Genomic DNA, 18,580 nt, shown 5'->3' on the forward strand with positions numbered 1-18,580 from the left:
AAATCTTCAAGTATGAAGAAGGTGAAAGTATCCCTGTAGTCCTCCCAAGGTTAGCTCCAGAATTGCTATATGGGAGAGAGTTTGGAGAGGTAATCTTTTTGGAATTCTTAATTTGTCTTAAACTGAACTTTCAATGAGTTAAAAATATTATTTCATTATTCCAGTTTTACTAATTATAGGTGACCTTGAATAATGTGGGGATTATGGGTGCCACCCTCCATCAAAGATACATGTATAATTTTGACTCCCCCAAAACTTAACTACTAATAGCCTATTGTTGACCAGAAGACTTAGCAATTACATAAAAAGTTGATTAACACATATTCTGCACATCTGTATTTTATGCATTCATGATATTTCTAGGCTGCACAGTTCCTCTGCATGTTTTCTGCACTATTGCAAATCTCAAAAAATTGTTCCAATACAAGTGCTGAAAATAATCCATGTATAAGTAGACCTACACAGTTCAAACCTCAGTTGTTCAAGGGTCAAATGTACTAGCAAAATTGAAAATAGCTAAAACTTTTGACCAAAAAGGTTAAGGTTTTCCATACCTGTCTTAAATAATATGAAAGAATATAATCATTTCACAGACCAGCTCTAAAATCCAAAAAATATATATTATTTTTACATACAGGAGTGGCTTGTTATCTTCAGGGTCATCATCTTCAACTTCCAAAAGCCAGCCATATCCTCTTTGTCTCAGAAATGTACTGGCTGTAGATTCTTTGATAAAATCTCCACCAAGGTTTAACTTGACATCTGGAGGTGCTATTGAACCACTGAGATCTTAGGAGAAAAGAGGACAAAACTATAAATCAAGGTAAAATGTGTGAATCCTAACCAACATAAGCAAATATTCAACTAAAAAATTATCACTTGAAGATCTCTAAGTATGAACACCTGCTAGTGCATACAATATTCATATTTTATAGTTGACAGTATTAAAAACAAGACAACAAACACAAAATGGAGGTCACTTATGCTAAATCCCGTGTCCCCAACCAAAAATTAATTACAGTTTTGGCTTCTCCCAGAAACAGAATCTTAAAACTAGTGAGTCAGAAATCACCTGGTCATCATGAGTGAGGTAATCTGCCTGAAAGACCCTGCAATCTCCTAAAGGAAAGTGACTTTGCCATAACTAACCCACTTCCAGCTAGTACAACTTCCTTTCCCTGCTTCCTTCTGCTTAAAGTCTTTCATTTTGTACAGCCCCTCAAAGCTCCTTTCTATCTGCTAAATGGGATGCTGCCCAATTCATGAATCATTGAATAAAGCAATAAAATCTTTAAAAGTTACTCAGTTGAATTTGTTTTTTCACCAACAGATACCTAAAAACCACTTTTATTGTTACAGGAAAACGAAAATCAGAGTAGTGAAGACACATGAAAGATTTCACATCTAATTAGCTAACCTTGTACCAGAATCTACACTTGTTAACTGTCTAACTTTAAATTTTAAGTGGAAGATATATAAAAAATATATTACAGGATATAATTTTTTTTTCGTTTTGTTTGGTACATTGGTTAGTTTGGTTTTGGCCACACTTCAAGGCTTGTAGAATCTTAGTTCCCCTACCAGAGAATGAACCCTGGCCCTGGAAGAAAAAACATCAAGTCCTAATCACTGGACTACTAGGGAATTCCCAACAGGATGTCATTTTGAATTTCCTTCATTATTATGTACATTATGTGCTTCAGAACAAAGTGACTGCATAAATTCTTTTTAAAGGCACTACATATTTATATATGCAAACCAACAGATATTATTATTTGCTAAAGGAAAACCACAGATAATTTCTCCTACTTTTTCATGTATTTGTTAATATTCTTTTTTAAAAATCATCAACTATCTATGCTAAGTGCTTTATATATTAATGCTTAGTTCTGGATAAATCTAAGTAGTAAGAGTTCCCTGATATTTCAGCTAACTTTTTTTCTTTATATAATTACATCATTTATCTTTAGTTTGGCAACTCGGGTAAATTCTAAAAAGCAGTGAAGAGATCCTGTTTATCCCCATTACAAAATAAATCCATTCACAGTCTGTACCAGTACCTCAGAGGTTACAGATAGTCACAGCAGTACATATATCACGTGTTCTGGTGAAAAAAAATGGGAATAGTGAAGGACTTGCTTGAGGTCATAAATTAACTGAAAAACACATTTGTAGGACCAAACAATATGCACTAGTAAACAACCATCAATGCTGCTACCTAGTCACAAGACTGGAGTGGTCCATCAGAAAACAATTTTGGCAACAGCAAGCCAGAACACTCAACACAGACTCTCCTTCCCTGGAGATCATATACAGTAAAAAGAAGAGCTTAATTTTGCACATTACCCTAAATTTTCTAGGTTAGCTTTTGAAAAATGCTATTAAAAAAATCTGACTTAAACTTTAATCACTGAGGGGCTCAATTATGGGAACACTGTGGGGATTATGGGTGCCACCTTCCATCAAAGATACATGTATAATTCTGACTCCCCCAAAACTTAACTAATAGCCTACTGTTGACCAGAAGACTTAACAATTACATAAAAAGTTGATGAACACATATTCTGTACATCTACATATATTTCATGCATTCATGATATTTCTGGTTCTGACAATTCCTGCAATTGTCTGGTTCTGACAACTCCTGCAATTAATTATAATAAAGTTCGTATTCTGAAGCTAAGTTCTAACTTAGCTACTAATTAATATAGCAAATTATTAATGCTTCTGGTCTCCAGTTTCCTATTCAAAGTTCTTTCCATGTTTAACATTATATGACTCTAAGAAGCTTTTAAATGGGAGTTTATTCAGCTAGAGATAAAATCCAAGTACTTTTGAATGCACTGTCCTTCCCTGCTTAGGCTTAAAAAATAGTCTCTGTGGATGCTGCCATAGACTCTTATGATTAAAATACTCTCTCAAATTATTTCTGCTTCATCTTACTCTGAGATAAAGATGAAAGAGTTGAAACTTAACTAAAATTCTACTTCCAACAGGTACAAAGAGTGCTTTTTTTTTTTTTTTGCTTTAACAAGAGGAAGATCTAGATCAGGAAGTCATTAGTACAACAGTGACATGAAAGGTTTTGGAATATGAGACAGGAAAGGACCTTAACAACTGTTTCCTGGCCTCTTGGAAAGACTGCACTTCAAGTCCTTAATATAAACGAAAAAAAAGATATATAAATCCTAGACCTAAGGAGTACTGTGAGAAAGAATTGTATTGTTTAGTAGTTTTTCATAGCATGGATGCAGAGCCTCAAAAAGGCACCTTTAGCTTACAATTTGGTAGTGTTTTCCATTCTAGGCAATGAAGAAAAACATCATGAACACATACAGGACAACGCTAGAAACAGCAGTTTGACACATCATTTAGTTCTCCCAAAAATACAAGTAAATGTGAGTACAAAAAAAGTAATAGAAAAGTTAAAAAAAAACCAAAACTCAGTAGTTATCCTAAAACGTGAGCAAGCTAGCACATAAAAAACAACATCGGAATACAATGAGAAATATTCCAAATCACTCCAGGAGCACAGTTGTCCTGCATTAAACCAGAATAGAAACAAGCTAGCTTGATCATCAACTCCAGCATAGGTATCCAGAATTATAGGGCTTCCCAGGTGGCACTAGTGGTAAAGAATATGCCTGCCAATGCAGGATACACAGGGACATGGGTTCTGGAAGACCCCCTGAAGTAGGAAATGGCACCCCATTCCAGTATTCTTGTCTGGAAAATTCCATGGGCATAGGAGCGTGGCGGACTACAGCCCATGGGGCTGCAAAGAGTTGGACTCAACTGAGTGACTGAGCACATCTACCAGAATTATAATACACTCATTTTAAATTCTTTCTTTGTTGTTGTTACTTAGTCGCTAAGTCATGCCCGACTCTTTGCAACCCCATGGACTGTAGCCCATCAGGCTCCTCTGTCCATGGGATTTCCCAGCCAAGAATACAGGAGTGGGTGCCATTTCCTTCTCCAAAGGATCTTCCCAGCCCAGGGATCGAACCTGTGTCTCCTGCTTGGAAGGCAGATTCCTTACCATTGAGCCACCTGGGAAGCCCAAATTCTCTCTTACTACACTATAACATTCTTGTCATTTTCTAAGTAAAAAAACAACAAGGATAATGATAAACATAAGTGGATTTAAGAGGAAATAATCTTTGAAAGAAATCTCAAAAATGTTTCCTTTACTTGTCTGGGCTCAGAGTGAAGAGTATCAATACATTTCAAATTTTATTGAAAGCCACCTAGAAAAATGGCAGAACAAAACTTAATGGTAATTCTCCCTCCTTTTCAATTCAATCCAAGCTGGGTTGAGGAATCTCATCTCTGAATCTTCTACTCAGCCTGAGAACTTTACTTTGAAGAATTTGGTCAGTGTAGTATGATGGTATACTCAAGATGAAATTTACTGCTGATCTACCCCTACAAAAGTTCTAATTTTATGAAAGAAGAGTAAACTGCAATGAACATGAACATTTTATTGGTACTTGCCAACTTCTTATATACGTGAAAAGCATTTTCTTGCTTAACAAGCAACAAGAGCAAGGACAAAAAATTACTTCATTTTATTTGAATGAAAATGAAATGAAATCCATATGAGCTTAAATCTAAACCAGAATGGACTATCTGTGCAGCAAAATAAAACAAGCACATGTTTCACACTTAAGGGATAAATTCCACTGTTCCATTTTAGTTATAAAAACATTTTAATGCATATATAGTCCAATGAAAGAGCTCAAGAAACCAAGCAAGTACATAATGGTTTTATAATAGCTAGACTTCCCAAGTAGCTCAGTGCTAAAGAATCCGCCTGTAATGCAGGAGAAAGGTTCGATCCCTGGATTAGGAAGATGCCCTGGAGAAGGAAATGGGAACCACTCCATTACTCTTGCCTTGGAAATCCCACAGACAGAAAGGCTAGCGGGCTACAGGCCATGGGGTGGCAAACAGTTGGGCACAACTTAGGGACACAACAACAGACCTATATTGGAGCTTGATTATGTTACTCCATAAGAAAAAAATTTTAAAGCCTTGTATAAAATTATGTCTTAGGTAATATTTTTATTCATATCATTTTGGTTTATGATTTTAATAGCTTTACTATTTGATTTACTATTTGAGGCAAGAGTACTGGAGTGGGTTGCCATTCCCTTCTCCAGGGGACCTTCCCGACCCAGGGATTGAACCCAGGTCTCCCGCATTGCAGGCAGACGCTTTACCGTTTCAGCCACCAGGGAAGCTCTTACTATTTGATACTACTAGTTAATTTTCATATTGCACATAATGTTAATTAAAAGAAATTAAATCTCCTGAACCTACCTTTAGAAAAATTAAATCTCATCTTGGCACAAACCAGTTGTTGTTGTTCCGTCACTCAGTTGTATCCGACTCTTTGTGACCCCAGAAAAAAAGACTGCACCCAAGTACTGCATTTCGGACTCTTTTTGTTGACTATGAGGGCTACTCCATTTCTTCTAAGGGATTCTTGACCATAGTAGTAGATATAATGGTCATCTGAATTAAATTCACCCATTCCGGCCCATTTTAGTTCACTGATTTCTAAAATGTCAATGTTCATGCTTACCATCTTCTGTTTGACCAATTCATTCATGAACCTAACATTCCGGGTTCCTATGCAATACTGCTCTCTATAGCATCAGACTTTACTTTCACCACCAAACACATCCACAACTGGGTACTGTTTCTGCTTTGGCTCAGACTCTTTATTCCCTCTAGAGCTATTTCTCCACTCTTCTCCAGTAGCGTACTGGGCACCTACCAACCTGGGGAGTTCATCTTTCAGTGTATATCAGCCTTTTCATATTGTTCATGGGGTTCTCAAGGCAAAAATGCTGAAGTGGTTTGCCATTCATTCCCTTCTCCAGTGTACCACGTTTCTGTTTAGATAAATCAGTTATTTAAAAGAAATTTATTTTATTTGCTTTATGAGTCTTTTAATCTTACTTTGAAATAATTATAGATTCACAGGAAGTTGCAGAAAGGTCTTATGTACCCTTCACCCTGTTTTCCCCCAATGGTACCATTACATATACTATCAAAACCAGGACACTGACATTGATACAGTCAATAGAACTTATTCAGATTTTACCAGTTTAAAGCACACTTATTTGTGTTTGTATATGTGTTTATTTATTGTTGCTGTTTAGTTGATAAGTCATGGCCAACTTTTTTGCAAGTCGGACTTTTGCCACTAGGCTCCTCTGTCCATGGGATTTCCCAGGAAAGAATACTAGAGTGGGTTGCCATTTTCTTCTCCAGGGGATCTTCCTGACCCAGGGATCAAACCCACATCATCAGCACTGGCAGGCAGATCCTTTACCACTGAGGCACCAGGGAAGCCCTATATGTGCATACAGTTCTATGTAATTTTACCACATTTTAGATTTGTCTGATACCTTACAAATTTAAAATTTAAGAAAGTAAATGTCAATTTTTTAAAAAGGTAAATCTTGCATAACTACCTTTTTTTCCTCTCCAAGAAAGGTTGACTAAAAAGTCATTTTCAATTTTCAAACAAGAAAAAAAAGCTAATTCTTGCACCCATTATATATCATATACTGTGTTTCATGAGCATATTGTATAAATGATGTTTGTGATAATACCTACATAGATATAATGTTTTTAAAAATCAAGTAAGAAATTTTCAAAAAAGAAAAACTAAAGATTCCTCTATCAACACTACTAAATTGTATTAGAGGTGATATCTTTTCTGGAGAGGGAGAATATCACACAAAGTAGGCTAAATAGTTACCTTAATAGATTAACAGAAAATTACTGTTTACTCAAAAAGAGCATATTAATACAAAAATTACTGCATCATTATGTCTGCAAATTACTGATCACAATCATGTCCTAAGAGTTGTATTGTTTTTATATAGGACTGTCTTAGTCTGTTTAGGCTGCTATAACAAAATACCATAGACTGTGGTTTGTAAACAATAGAAATTTGTTTCTCACAATCCTGCAGGTTGGAAGTCTAAAGTCAAGGTGTCAGCATGTTCAGATAAGGGCTCTCTTTTAGCTGGCTGACTTCTCCTTGTGCATCCACATGGCAGAAGCGGGTAGGGAGCTCTAGAATCTTTTTTACAAGAGCACAAATCTCATTCAGGAGAGCTCCATCCTCATTATCTCAGTACCTCCCAAAGGCTGCACTTCCTAACATCATCACTGGGCATTAGAATTTAAACATATGAATTTTGGGGGACACAACTATTCAGACCATAACGGGGTAGAAACACTGAGGAAGTTGAGCTCAAAAGGCAATATACTGAGCCCAGTTCTCTTCTGTAGACTTTAATCAATTGTCAGCTTAACACTGTAGCTATTTCAAAAGCATCTAAAACTCAATATTCCAAAAAGTCTTCCTCTAGCTTCTTACTTCAGTGAATAGTACCACTATCCTATCCAGCATTGCAAACCAGAAAGAAGTCTGCTTATCCTTGACAGTTTCCTTCATTCACATGCTTCCCATACCACTCAACCACCACTAAATTCTATCACTTTTATCTCTAAATATTTTTTGAACCTGCCCACTTTTCTCCATTTCTACCACCAGCACCAATTTAGTACAAACTATCATCTCCTGCCAACGTGACTATAATGGTCTGCTAACTGGTCTCCCTATTCTTCGTTCAATCCATTATTACCTATAGCCAGAACAATCTTTCTTAAATGCAAATCTTTCACTGTCTGTCTAAAATCCTTCAGTGGCCTCCCATTGCTTTTTCAGCTAAATCTAATAATCTCCACACACCCTATTTACTTCTTCAGAACAATTTCCTATCTCCCTCCCCACCGTGACCCTATGCTCCAGTCATATTAAGCCACTCAGTTTTGTGAATGAACCAAGATCCCTTTAACCTTAGGGACTTTGTACCTGGTTGTTTCCTCCAACTTCAGATAATTAAATGCCACCCATTCTTCAGTTCTTAGGCATACTTATTTAAGAAATTTTCCATGATTTCCCTGACTAGATAACATTCCTTTCATAGTCCCCTTGGCTTTTCCTTCACAGCACTTATTGTTTACAATAATATATTTGTGTGATTATTTGGTTAATGTCTCTAAGTTCTCTGATGGGAGAAGCTAAGTGTGTTTGTTGTCCTTTTGTTTTGAACACGTTAACTCCAATACCTGTTACAGTGCCTGGTCCATAGTAGGCAGCCAACAAATGTGTGCAGGTTGGATGAATTAATTAATGGAAGGGCAAACAGCTGCACAGAGCTTGAAAGAAAGTAATAAGAATGTAAACTGAAAGCTGGAGGAAAGACCTTTGTAATTCTGCGGTGTATTTTGGTAACACTGTAACCTGCAATAACATGAAAAATAAAATATGTATCTAATGAACTGGAATGTATTAAATAAAAAAAAAAAAGAAGCTATATCAAGAAAAGACATTAGGGCTTTCCTGGTGGCTCAGTGGTAAAGAATCCGCCTGCCAAAGCAGGAAATGGGTTTGATCCCTGGTCCAAGAAGATCCCACATGCTGTGGAGCAACTAAGCCCATGTGCCACAACTACTGAGCCCACTTGCAGCAACTACTGAAGCTCGTGTGCCCTTGAGCCCATGCCCCACCAAGAGAAGCCACTGCAACGAGAAGCCCATGCACCATAACCAGAGAGTAGCCTCCGCTCACTGCAACTAAAGCCCCTGTAGCAACAAAGACCCAGCACAGGCAAAAAAAATAAAATTTTTTTTACAAAAGGAAGAGACATTAGAGGCTTTTAATAAAGCAGATAATCAAAATTATATTTGCACTCTGTAAACAGTCCTTGGAGAAGGAAATGGCAACTTACTCCAGTATTCTTGTCTGGGAAGTTCCATGAACAGAGGAGCCTGGCAGGCTACAGTCCATGGGGTCACACAGAGTCGGACATGACTTAGCGACTAAACAATAGTAAACTAATCTTAGCTGCACTATGGAGGACTGATTTAAGTGGGGAGAGGTTGAGGAGGAAGTATTGTCAGTGAAGAATAGAGAAGAGGAACGGAAAGGACTTGAACTAAGGCAATGGAGCTATTCTGAAAAAACTGGATGATCAACTGACCATGAGAAGGTGAAAGAGAGACTAGAGACAAGTTTCTGGACTTTGGCAAGAGGAACTATATCACAAACATTAAGTCATTTTCTCTTTAGTACTTGCTTCATTTTCAACACTGGTTAAGTAATCCACCAATAACTATTTATGGCTTACTTATTTCTATTAGCCCTGAGAGTGATATAAAGAAGACACTTCAAAGAGTTTAAAATCCAATTGATCCTATACCCAAACAATGGACTACTATTCAGCCAGAAAAGGAATGAGTTACTGATACATACTGTAACATGAACAAACCTTGAAAGCATTATGCTGAATGAAAAAAAAAAAGACACAAAAGGTCACATATTGTATTATTCTATTTACATGAAATAACAATAGGCAAATCTCTAGAGTCAGAAAGTAGATTAGGAGCAAAAAAAAAAAAGGAAAGTAGATTAGTGGTTGCCAGGGACTGGAACGCAGGGAGGGAAAGGACAGTAACTGAAAATGAGTACAGGGTTTCTTTTTAGAGTGCTGAATATGATAGAAAATCCTACTAGCACTGTGAAACACACTCTTCCCTAGGTAAAAGACAATGCCTATTGCCAACAGATCATAGGTGCCAGAGGAGTAAAGAGGCCTAAGTTATCAAAGAGGGGGTCAGGAGGGCTATGTGGAAGCAGACCCTGAATCTGGCATGAGAGGTAAGTGGATGAGCAGAGAAGGAATAAGAAATCATTCCAAAGATGGGAGAAAATATTTCCAGGTGATGTGACTGACAGTGGCTTAATCTCCAAAACATACAAACATCTCACACAACTCAACAACAAAAAAACAAACAACCCAACTGAAAAATGGGCAGAAGACCTTAACAGACATTTCTCCAAAGAAGACATACAGATGGCCAGCAGGCACATGAAAAGATGCTCAATTATTAGAGAAATACAAATCAAAACTACAATGACGTACCACTTCACACTGGTCAGAATGGCCATCATTAAAAAGTCCACAAATAACAAATGTTGGGGAGGGTGTGGAGAAAAGGTTACCCTCCTATACTGTTTGTAGGAATGTAACCTGGTGCAGCTACTACGTGAAGCTTCCTCAGAAAACTAAAAATAGAATTACTATATGATCCAGCAATCTCATTCCTGGGCACGTAGCGGACAAAACTATAATTCAAGAAGATTCATGCACCCCTATGTCATAGCAGCACTATTCACAATAGCCAAAACATGGTAACGACCGAAACATCCACCAACAGAAGAATGGATAAAGAAGTGGTATATATATAAAATGGAATACCACATAACCATAAAAAAGAATGCAATAACGCCATTTGCAGCAACATGGATGCAACTAGAGATTATAATACTAAATGAAGTAAGTCAGAAAGACAAATACCATACATTATCACTTACATGTGATCTAAAATATGGCACAAATGAACCTATTTGCAGAACAGAAACTGACTCACAGACATAGAGAACAGACTCAGTTGCCAAGAAGGCAGTAGTAAGAGAGGGAAGGACTGGGAGTTTGGGATCAGCAAATATAACCTATTATATATAGGATGGATCAGCAACAAGGTCCCATGTATAGCATAGGGAACTATATTCAATATTCTGTGATAAACCATAATGGAAAAGAATATTTAAAAAAGAATGTCTGTATGTGTATAACTGAGTCACTGTGCTGTACAAGAGAGATTGGCAGAACACTGTAGAACAAACTATACTTCCATAAAAAAAATAAAATTAAAAAAAGAAATCATTCCAAGGAAAAGAAAGGGCAGAGACAAAGGCATGGACACCCAAGGCTAATGAAAGGCACAGAGTTTTAAAACTGTGGAAGGTAAACTGGAGACAAAGTGTTAAGAAAATAAGTATCAGGTAAAAAAACCAAAAAAACAATTTTGAAAAACTTGTCTTTATTTTATGGGTGTTTCTTTATGCATGCTCTGTGAAATCTGGATCCTATAACATGCCCTCTACAAAAAGCTTTTGACATTTACTAAGTTTGTAAAACCCTACATACAACTCCACTCAGATTTTCAGAACTAATACTGTCATATTAAAGACTCTGGGAAATATCTTTCCCCTTTGGGAAACACTGCTGAGGATCTACCTGTAGATGACAGGAAACAAGTACAGGTCCAGCAAAGTGGTAAGGACTACTGGATGCTGAGGAAATAGGAAGTAACAGAGACAATTTAGCTGTGAAAGTAATGAAAGGCAGGAGTAGTAGAGTTAATTAAAAATTCTGTCAATTAGGAGGGGACCTGTGAGTGATGACAGAGATGGAAGAAACAAGAGGAGAAATATTAATAAAAAAAATGCTAGAGAGAAAAACAAAGAGCAAGAAAAGCTCCAAAATAGGCAACAAGATATGGGAATAAAAGCATATAGAGGCTTATCCTAGGAAAGGAAGAAACTTTTCCTTTAAGATTTGGAAGAAAGATGGATGTTTTGATATAGATACAAAGATATTTAGGGGTATAAAAATATGAGGGCAGGAAAACGGTTACTGGTGGTTTAGACCATCTTTCTTGCTAAGCTATCTCTGTTCATCCCCTTTCCAACCACCTGTTGGACTTCTGTTCAGTTTGTGTTGGCTTCAGTTCTAGTAGCACAACAGCCTTATCTTAATCAAAAAGTATCAAGTAGTCATCAAACATTTATTAAGTTCCTGCTATGAACCAGGCGCTGTGCTAGGCAGTGGGTATGATACTGGTAAAACACAGCTTCTAACTCCAAGGAGCTCAAGCTATAAATCAGCATTGTTTTAGGTCTGTGAAGATTGGGAAGTATAAAATACAGGGACTCTTGTGCTCAGTCATGTCTGACTCTTTGTGGCCTAATGGACTTGTAGCCTGTCAGACTTCTCTGTCCATGGAATTTTCCAGGCTAGAATACTGGAGTGGGTTGCCATTTCCTACTCCAGGGGATGTTCTCAACCCAGGGATCAAACTCTCGCATCTCCTTCACTGGCAGGCAGATTCTTTACCACTGAGCCACCTGGGAAGCAATATACACGGACTGCCTCAGCCAATTATTGCCTTTGCAATAATCACAAAGCTGTGATCAATGAAGAGGTTAAAATTGAAAAAAAAGCCCAGGCTTAAACTGAAGAAAGTAGGGAAGACCACTAGGCCAATCAGATATGACCTAAATCAAATCCCTTATGATTATAAAGTGGAAGTGATTAACAGATTCAAGGGATGAGATTTGAGAGACAGAGTGCCTGAAGAACTATGGACAGAGGTTCGTTACACTGTACAGGAGGCAGTGACCAAAACCATCCCAAACAAAAATAAATCCAAGAAGGCAAAGTGGTTGTCTGAGGAGGCTTTACACATAGCTGAGGAAAGAAGAGGAGCAAAAAGCAAGGGACAGATGGAAAGATATACCCAACTGAATGCAGAGTTCCAGAGAATAGCAAGGAGAGATAAGAAGGCCTTCTTAAATGAACAATGCAAAGAAATAGAGAAAACAACAGAATGGGAAAGACTACAGATCTCTTCAAGAAAACTGGAGATACCAAGGAAACATTTCATACAGGGGTGGGCATGATAAAGGACAGAAATGGTAACAACCTAACAGAAGCAGAAGACATTGAAAAGAAGTGACAAGAATACACAGAAAAACTATACAAAAAGGTCTTAATGACCCAGATAACACGATGGTGTGATCATGTACTTAGACCCTGATATCTAGGAGTCAGAAGTCAAGTAGCCCTTAGGTACCATTACTACAAACAAAGCTAGTGGAAGTGACGGAATTCCAGCTAAGCTATTTAAAAATCCTAAAAGATGACACTGTTTAAGTGCTGCATTCGATATGCTAGTAAATTTGGAAAATTCAGCAATGGCACAGGACTAGAAAAGGTCAGTTTTCATTCCAATCCCAAAGAAGGGCAGTGTCAAATAATGTACAAACTACCAGATAATTGCGCTCATTTCACATGCTAGTAAGGTTATACTCCAAATCATTCAAGCTAGGCTTCAGCAGTACATGAACTGAGAACTTCCAGATGTACAAACTGGATTTAGAAAAGGCAAAGGAACCAGAGATCAAATTGCCAACATCCCTTGGATCATTAAAAAAGCAAGGGAATTCCAGAAAAACATCTACTTCTGCTTCATTAACTATAATAAAGTCTTTGTGTGGATCACAACAAACTGGAAAATTCTTAGAGGTGGGAATACCAGACCACCTTATCTGCCTCCTGAGAAACCTGTATGCAAGTCAAGAAGCAACAGTTAGAATTGGACATGGAACAACAAACTGGTTCAAAATTGGGAAAGCAGTATGTCAAGGCTATATATTGTCACCTTGCTTATTTAACTTATATGCAGAGTGCATAATTTGAAACACCAGGGTGGATGAATCACAAGCCTGGATCAAGACTGCTGGGAGAAATATCAATAACTTCAGATATGCAGATGACACCATCCTACTGGCAGAAAGGGAAGAGGAATTAAAGAGCCTCGATCAAAGTGAAAGAGGAGAGTGAAAAGGCTGGATTAAAATTCAACATTCAAAAAACGAAGATCATGGCATCTGGTCCCATCACTTCATGGCAAATAGGTGGAGAAAAAAATGGAAACAGTGAAAGACTTTATTTTCTTGGGCTCCACAATCACTGTGGATGGTGAATGTAGCCGTGAAATTAAAAGACACTTGCTCCGTGGAGAAAAGCTATGACAAACTTAGCATATTAAAAAGCAGAGACATCACTTTACTGACAAAGGTCTATATAATCAAAGCTATGGTTTTTCCAGAAGTCATGTACGGACGTAAGAGATGGATCATAAAGAAGGCTGAATGCCAAAGAATTGATGCTTTTAAACCGTGGTGCTGGAGAAGCCTCTTGAAAGCCCCTTAGACAGCAAGGAGATCAACACCAGTCAAGCCTGAAGGAAATCAACTCTGAATTTTCACTTGAAGGATTGATGCCGAAGCTGAAGCTTCAATACTTTGGCCACCTAATACAAAGATCCTACTCACTGAAAAAGACCCTGATGCTGGGAAAGATTGAGGGCAAGAGGAGAAGACGGCAACAGAGGGTAAGATGGTTGGATGGCATCACCGACTCAATGGACATGAATCTGAGAAAACTCCAGGGGATAGTGAAAGACAGAGAAGCCTGGTGTGCTGCAGGGAGGCCTCAGAGAGTCGGACACAACTTAGTGACTGAACAACATAGTTTTTAAAGAATGTTCTTCCCTCTTTTCAACATGAAGAACTTTTCCTTTAAACTGTACCTCATCTTTCTCTGAAGACCTCCTTGACCCCTTCCTGCACTTAACCATTTCTACCTTTCAACCTCCTTTTTATAGTGTTTATTATGTATGAAGAGTTTTTAAAAATCCCTTTCTTATTAAGCCATTTTTTGGTGTTAGGGACTTCCTCATATGCAGTCCCTCACATATGGACATACTCCCTTCATTCTACATAAAAAAAACATCACTTATCTTTCAAAATTTAGCAAAATATTACCTCTATTAAATTGTCCCTGATCTTTCAGCTATAAAAAATGTCCTCCTCTCCTGATGATCTTTCATAATATTCTAAATCAGAGCTTCTCAAGCTTTAATGTGCTACAAGAATCACTGAAGGATAATCTTGTCAAACTGTATATTACAATTAAGCAGATTATTCTGCATTAGTAGCGCCCAGCAATGCCAATGCTGCTGGTCTGTGGAAATGAAACATGCAAAAAATCATTTATTTGTGTGATAAAAAATAAAGTCAAAGGGTTGCTTTAAAGACTTCTATATAATATTTTACATATGCATAACAGTATCATTGTTGTTGTTCACTTGCTAAGTCGTTTCTGACCATTTTGTGACCCCGTGGACCCTGCCAGGCTCCTCTACATTCTTGCATTTATACACATGCATTTCATTACTGCTTTTGGATGTAGGTTTACACCACAGACTTGAATATTCAGTCTGGATTTCATTATTCACTTATTTATCCATTTACTGGTCATACATAGCCTATGTTCTTTTAACTTGTACTTACAGACCCTGCTTTTATACACATTATCTTAAGTAGTTTTCACAATATTCTTTCATTTTACTTATTTAATGTAAGTTTATAGGAGCTATGTAATTTGGCCAATATCACACGGCTACTGTCAGAGTCAGAACTTTAACTGAAGTCTTCCGGTTCTAAATCCAGTAATTTTTTAGTTATACCATCCAGATGTGCTAAGTTTTGTAGTCAAAAATGTCAATGTCATATGAGATAAAAGAAAGCAGAAATCATTTATTCCTTCAACAAACAATCATGTTGTAATGCTTATATTCTGGGTTCTGTGCTAAGTACCGGATACAGAAAAGATTAGGGAAGTTTCTGAGTTAACAGTTAGGCAAAGTTTCAGCAAGGAAGGAGTATTTGATTTCATCCTGGTGTAAGGAAGAGAAACTGCATTCCAAGCGTGAGGACTAGGATACACACATATATGGATACAAACACCAAGACACATTTTACAACAAAGAACATGTATAATTAGTAACGATAAGTGTTAAGAGACCTGAGCAGAATCTAGGACAGTATACATGAAACCATCTATAAGCTGAAAACATTCACGTTTAGAGAAAAAACATAAAAACAGAAAAGCAAGAATTTACATGGCATGCTTAGGAACCAGAGAAGAGACCTGGTGTCACAGAGTGAATGTTTATGTTAGAGAACAATAAAAAATAATTGTGGGGCCAGTTGATAATGAAACTCCAAGCAGCAACAACACTGCTAACAAGTACTGAGCATTTAACCCTGCCAGATGTACTAAGTGCTTTGCATCTGCAAAATGTTTGAGCTCTTGGGTACTATCATTCTCATTTTAAGTATACGAAAGCTGAGGTTAAGAGAGATTGAGTAATTTGCCCAATATCACATAGATAGTAACTGGTAAAGACACAATGGAAATTCAGGATTTTATACTTTATATACACTATCCAGTTTACAAAAATATATGAAAGCTGCATCATGATTTAGTGTAAAGAAATCTGAGGAGACAGACACTAGCTCTTAATTCCAGATCCTTTATGTGGAGGTTATTGAACTTTTCTAAGCCTCAGGTTCACTAAAACTCAGGAATAAAGCTCAGCAAGATTCTTTTTTTTTTTTTTTTAAATAATTTTATTTATTTATTTATTTATTTTTGGCTATGCTGGGTCTTCATTCCTGCACTGGCTTTTTCTCTAGCTGCAGTGAGTGGAAGCTAGTCTCTAGTTGCAATGCGTAGGCTTCTCACTGCAGTGGCTTCTCTTGTTGTGGAGCGCGGGCTTCAGTAGTTGTAGCAAATGCGCTCAGTAGTTGTGGCTTCCAGGCTCTAGAGCATGGGATCAGTAGTTGTGGTGCATGGGCTTAGTTGCTCCACGGCATGTGGGATCTTCCTGGACCAGGGATTGAACCTATGTGTCCTGCTTTGGCAAGCGGATTCTTCACCACTAAGCCACCAGGAAGCCCAGCAAGATTCTTAAAAAGATCAAACAAGTCGTTTGCTTAAAATAGTCTGCATATTCCAACTGTATAAGGTTATACAGTTGAGAATATTATTATACACACATCTATCTTTGTCTATATTTCCCTGGATATATAGGGAGTCTATACAATCTTGGAGGGTATGTGGACAAGTTTGAATAAACCTTATAGATTTTACTTATCCCAGGTTTCTTGGTTTTATGTATGGAGTCAATGGATTAGTTGGCTATATTATTATCAGATTTCTTCAGTGTATTTAAGAAAGGTAATTCCTGGGGGAAGGGAGGATATGCAAACTATAAACACAGATACATGAGTTTGAACAAACAGGCTGTGACACTAAATGACATAATTTTTTCTTAAAGTCTGGGAAATCAAGGGCGCTTATTCCTCCCCAAGCACTAGGCTACCAAATGTAGATGTAACAAATTGAAATATTTTGGGTGGCCATATTTCACCAAATTTCCATATTACATTTAAATGTATCAGCTATGTTCTCTATGATAAAATTTTTGTTTTACATTTTAAATTATAGCCAAAGTTACAGTATTTCTTAAAAAAAATAATGCGACTCAAAAAACAAAAACTAGGAAAGCAAAACAGAAAAAGGGAAAGCAAGTTGTATTAACTAAATATTACAAAACTAGTCTTCTCAGGAAACACACTATGTCCTTCTCGAGGATGAAATTTCTACAATTAGAAAATTTTATTTTTTTCATATTGAGCAGGTTAAGTCTCGTCACTGGAAAATTACTGGTTAACCAAGTCTAACGAAAGGAGCAGAGAAAGATTTCTGTTACAAAGAGTTTGGTAAAGTACACAAAAAAGGAGGAAAACAAATTCTCACCTACTGTAGAAAAATCTCTCTAGCTTCCTCAAAACAGTATCTGGAGAAAATCTGGAGAACCTACTGGGAACACTAGGCTGGATTACAAGAAGTTTCAAACACATCTGGGTTTACTTCTCTGAACACTGTCAAATACCATGAACTAGGAGGAAAACTAGGGACGTAGGCAAAATACCAGATTCCATAAAAACCACGAACTCCTCGAGGGAGGTTAGTATTTGTAGCGACGAATCTACGCAAAAGTTATGTACTGATAAACAACAGAGTAACACAGCCCTCCTTCCTCATTCTCATTCTTTGACACCGATCCCGGCCAATCTAACCATCCGTTTCTGAGCTATAGCAAGTCATTTTAGAAATAAAATCTTGGGTCCCGTGGGTGCACTCGAGGTGGGTGAGTCCGTCAGATAAACTTGACACCACATGGTGTGGGGAAAGCCAGAAGCTGACCGAGTCACTTGGAAAGCTCCCCACGCCCCACCCTCGGCCACTCGGCCCTCTCGGAAGGCCCGGCGAACGCAGAGGCTCGAGTCACCCGTAGGTCAGCTTCCTGTCCGTACCCACCAGGCCAAAATCACCTCAGCATCAGAAAGACCCTGCCGGGTCCGAGCGGCGTCCCCCGGGGTGACGGGCCCTTCGGGGGCCCAGTCTCACCTTCCGCGTCTGCTGAGGAGACAAAGGTGAAGTCCCCGTTAGTGGGGGTATACGCCGGGGGCGGGCCCGGCGGCTGCATCTCGCGGCCCCTCCGAGCCCGCGGCGGAGGAGGAGGCTGCGGCTGGGCCCAGGCCCCAAGGTGGCCGCGGCGCCGACCCGCACCTGCGCCCTACGGTGGGACCCGAGAACCGGGAGATGCAGGCTGGGAGCAAGGCCGGAGACGAACGCAGCTAGCCACGAAGCTATCCCCAAAGGTCCCCACCGAAGTGCCCTCGGTGGCGACCGCCCAGGAACCACGACACGGGCGCCCTGACAGGACCATAACAGTGACAGCGCCGCTGTGATTGGCTCTTTGTAATCTGCTCTTCCATTGGCTCCCGGAGAAAGGTTCTGATTGGCTCTCCCTCTTGTTGATTCCGGAAGTTTACCCAGGACGGGAAGTTCATTTGTAATTTGTGGAAAACTCCGGCGTCTTACTTTTTTCATTTGTTTCCGTCATGTCTTCTGCCTTCTGGCTTTTCTTTATGTTCTTTACT

At 38.4% G+C, this 18,580-nt stretch overlaps 1 protein-coding gene across 1 annotated transcript in view; it reads right to left on the reverse strand.

Annotated features, from left to right (window-relative positions):
* Positions 1-18,355, reverse strand: part of YIPF4 (Yip1 domain family member 4) — a 32,314-nt gene extending 13,959 nt beyond the window's left edge. The window contains exons 1-2 of the mRNA XM_081590298.1: positions 18,045-18,355; positions 636-789 (exon numbers count right to left, since the gene is read on the reverse strand). Coding sequence (XP_081446424.1) covers positions 636-789; positions 18,045-18,123 — 233 coding nt within the window. The 5' untranslated portion in view covers positions 18,124-18,355. The remainder of the gene's footprint in view (positions 1-635; positions 790-18,044) is intronic.
* Between the last annotated feature and the right edge of the window lie 225 nt (positions 18,356-18,580).

This window comes from Giraffa tippelskirchi, chromosome 4 (genome assembly GCF_054371585.1).
Source record: "Giraffa tippelskirchi isolate mGirTip1 chromosome 4, T2T-mGirTip1v1.2.pri, whole genome shotgun sequence".
NCBI classification, from domain to species: Eukaryota; Metazoa; Chordata; class Mammalia; order Artiodactyla; family Giraffidae; genus Giraffa; species Giraffa tippelskirchi.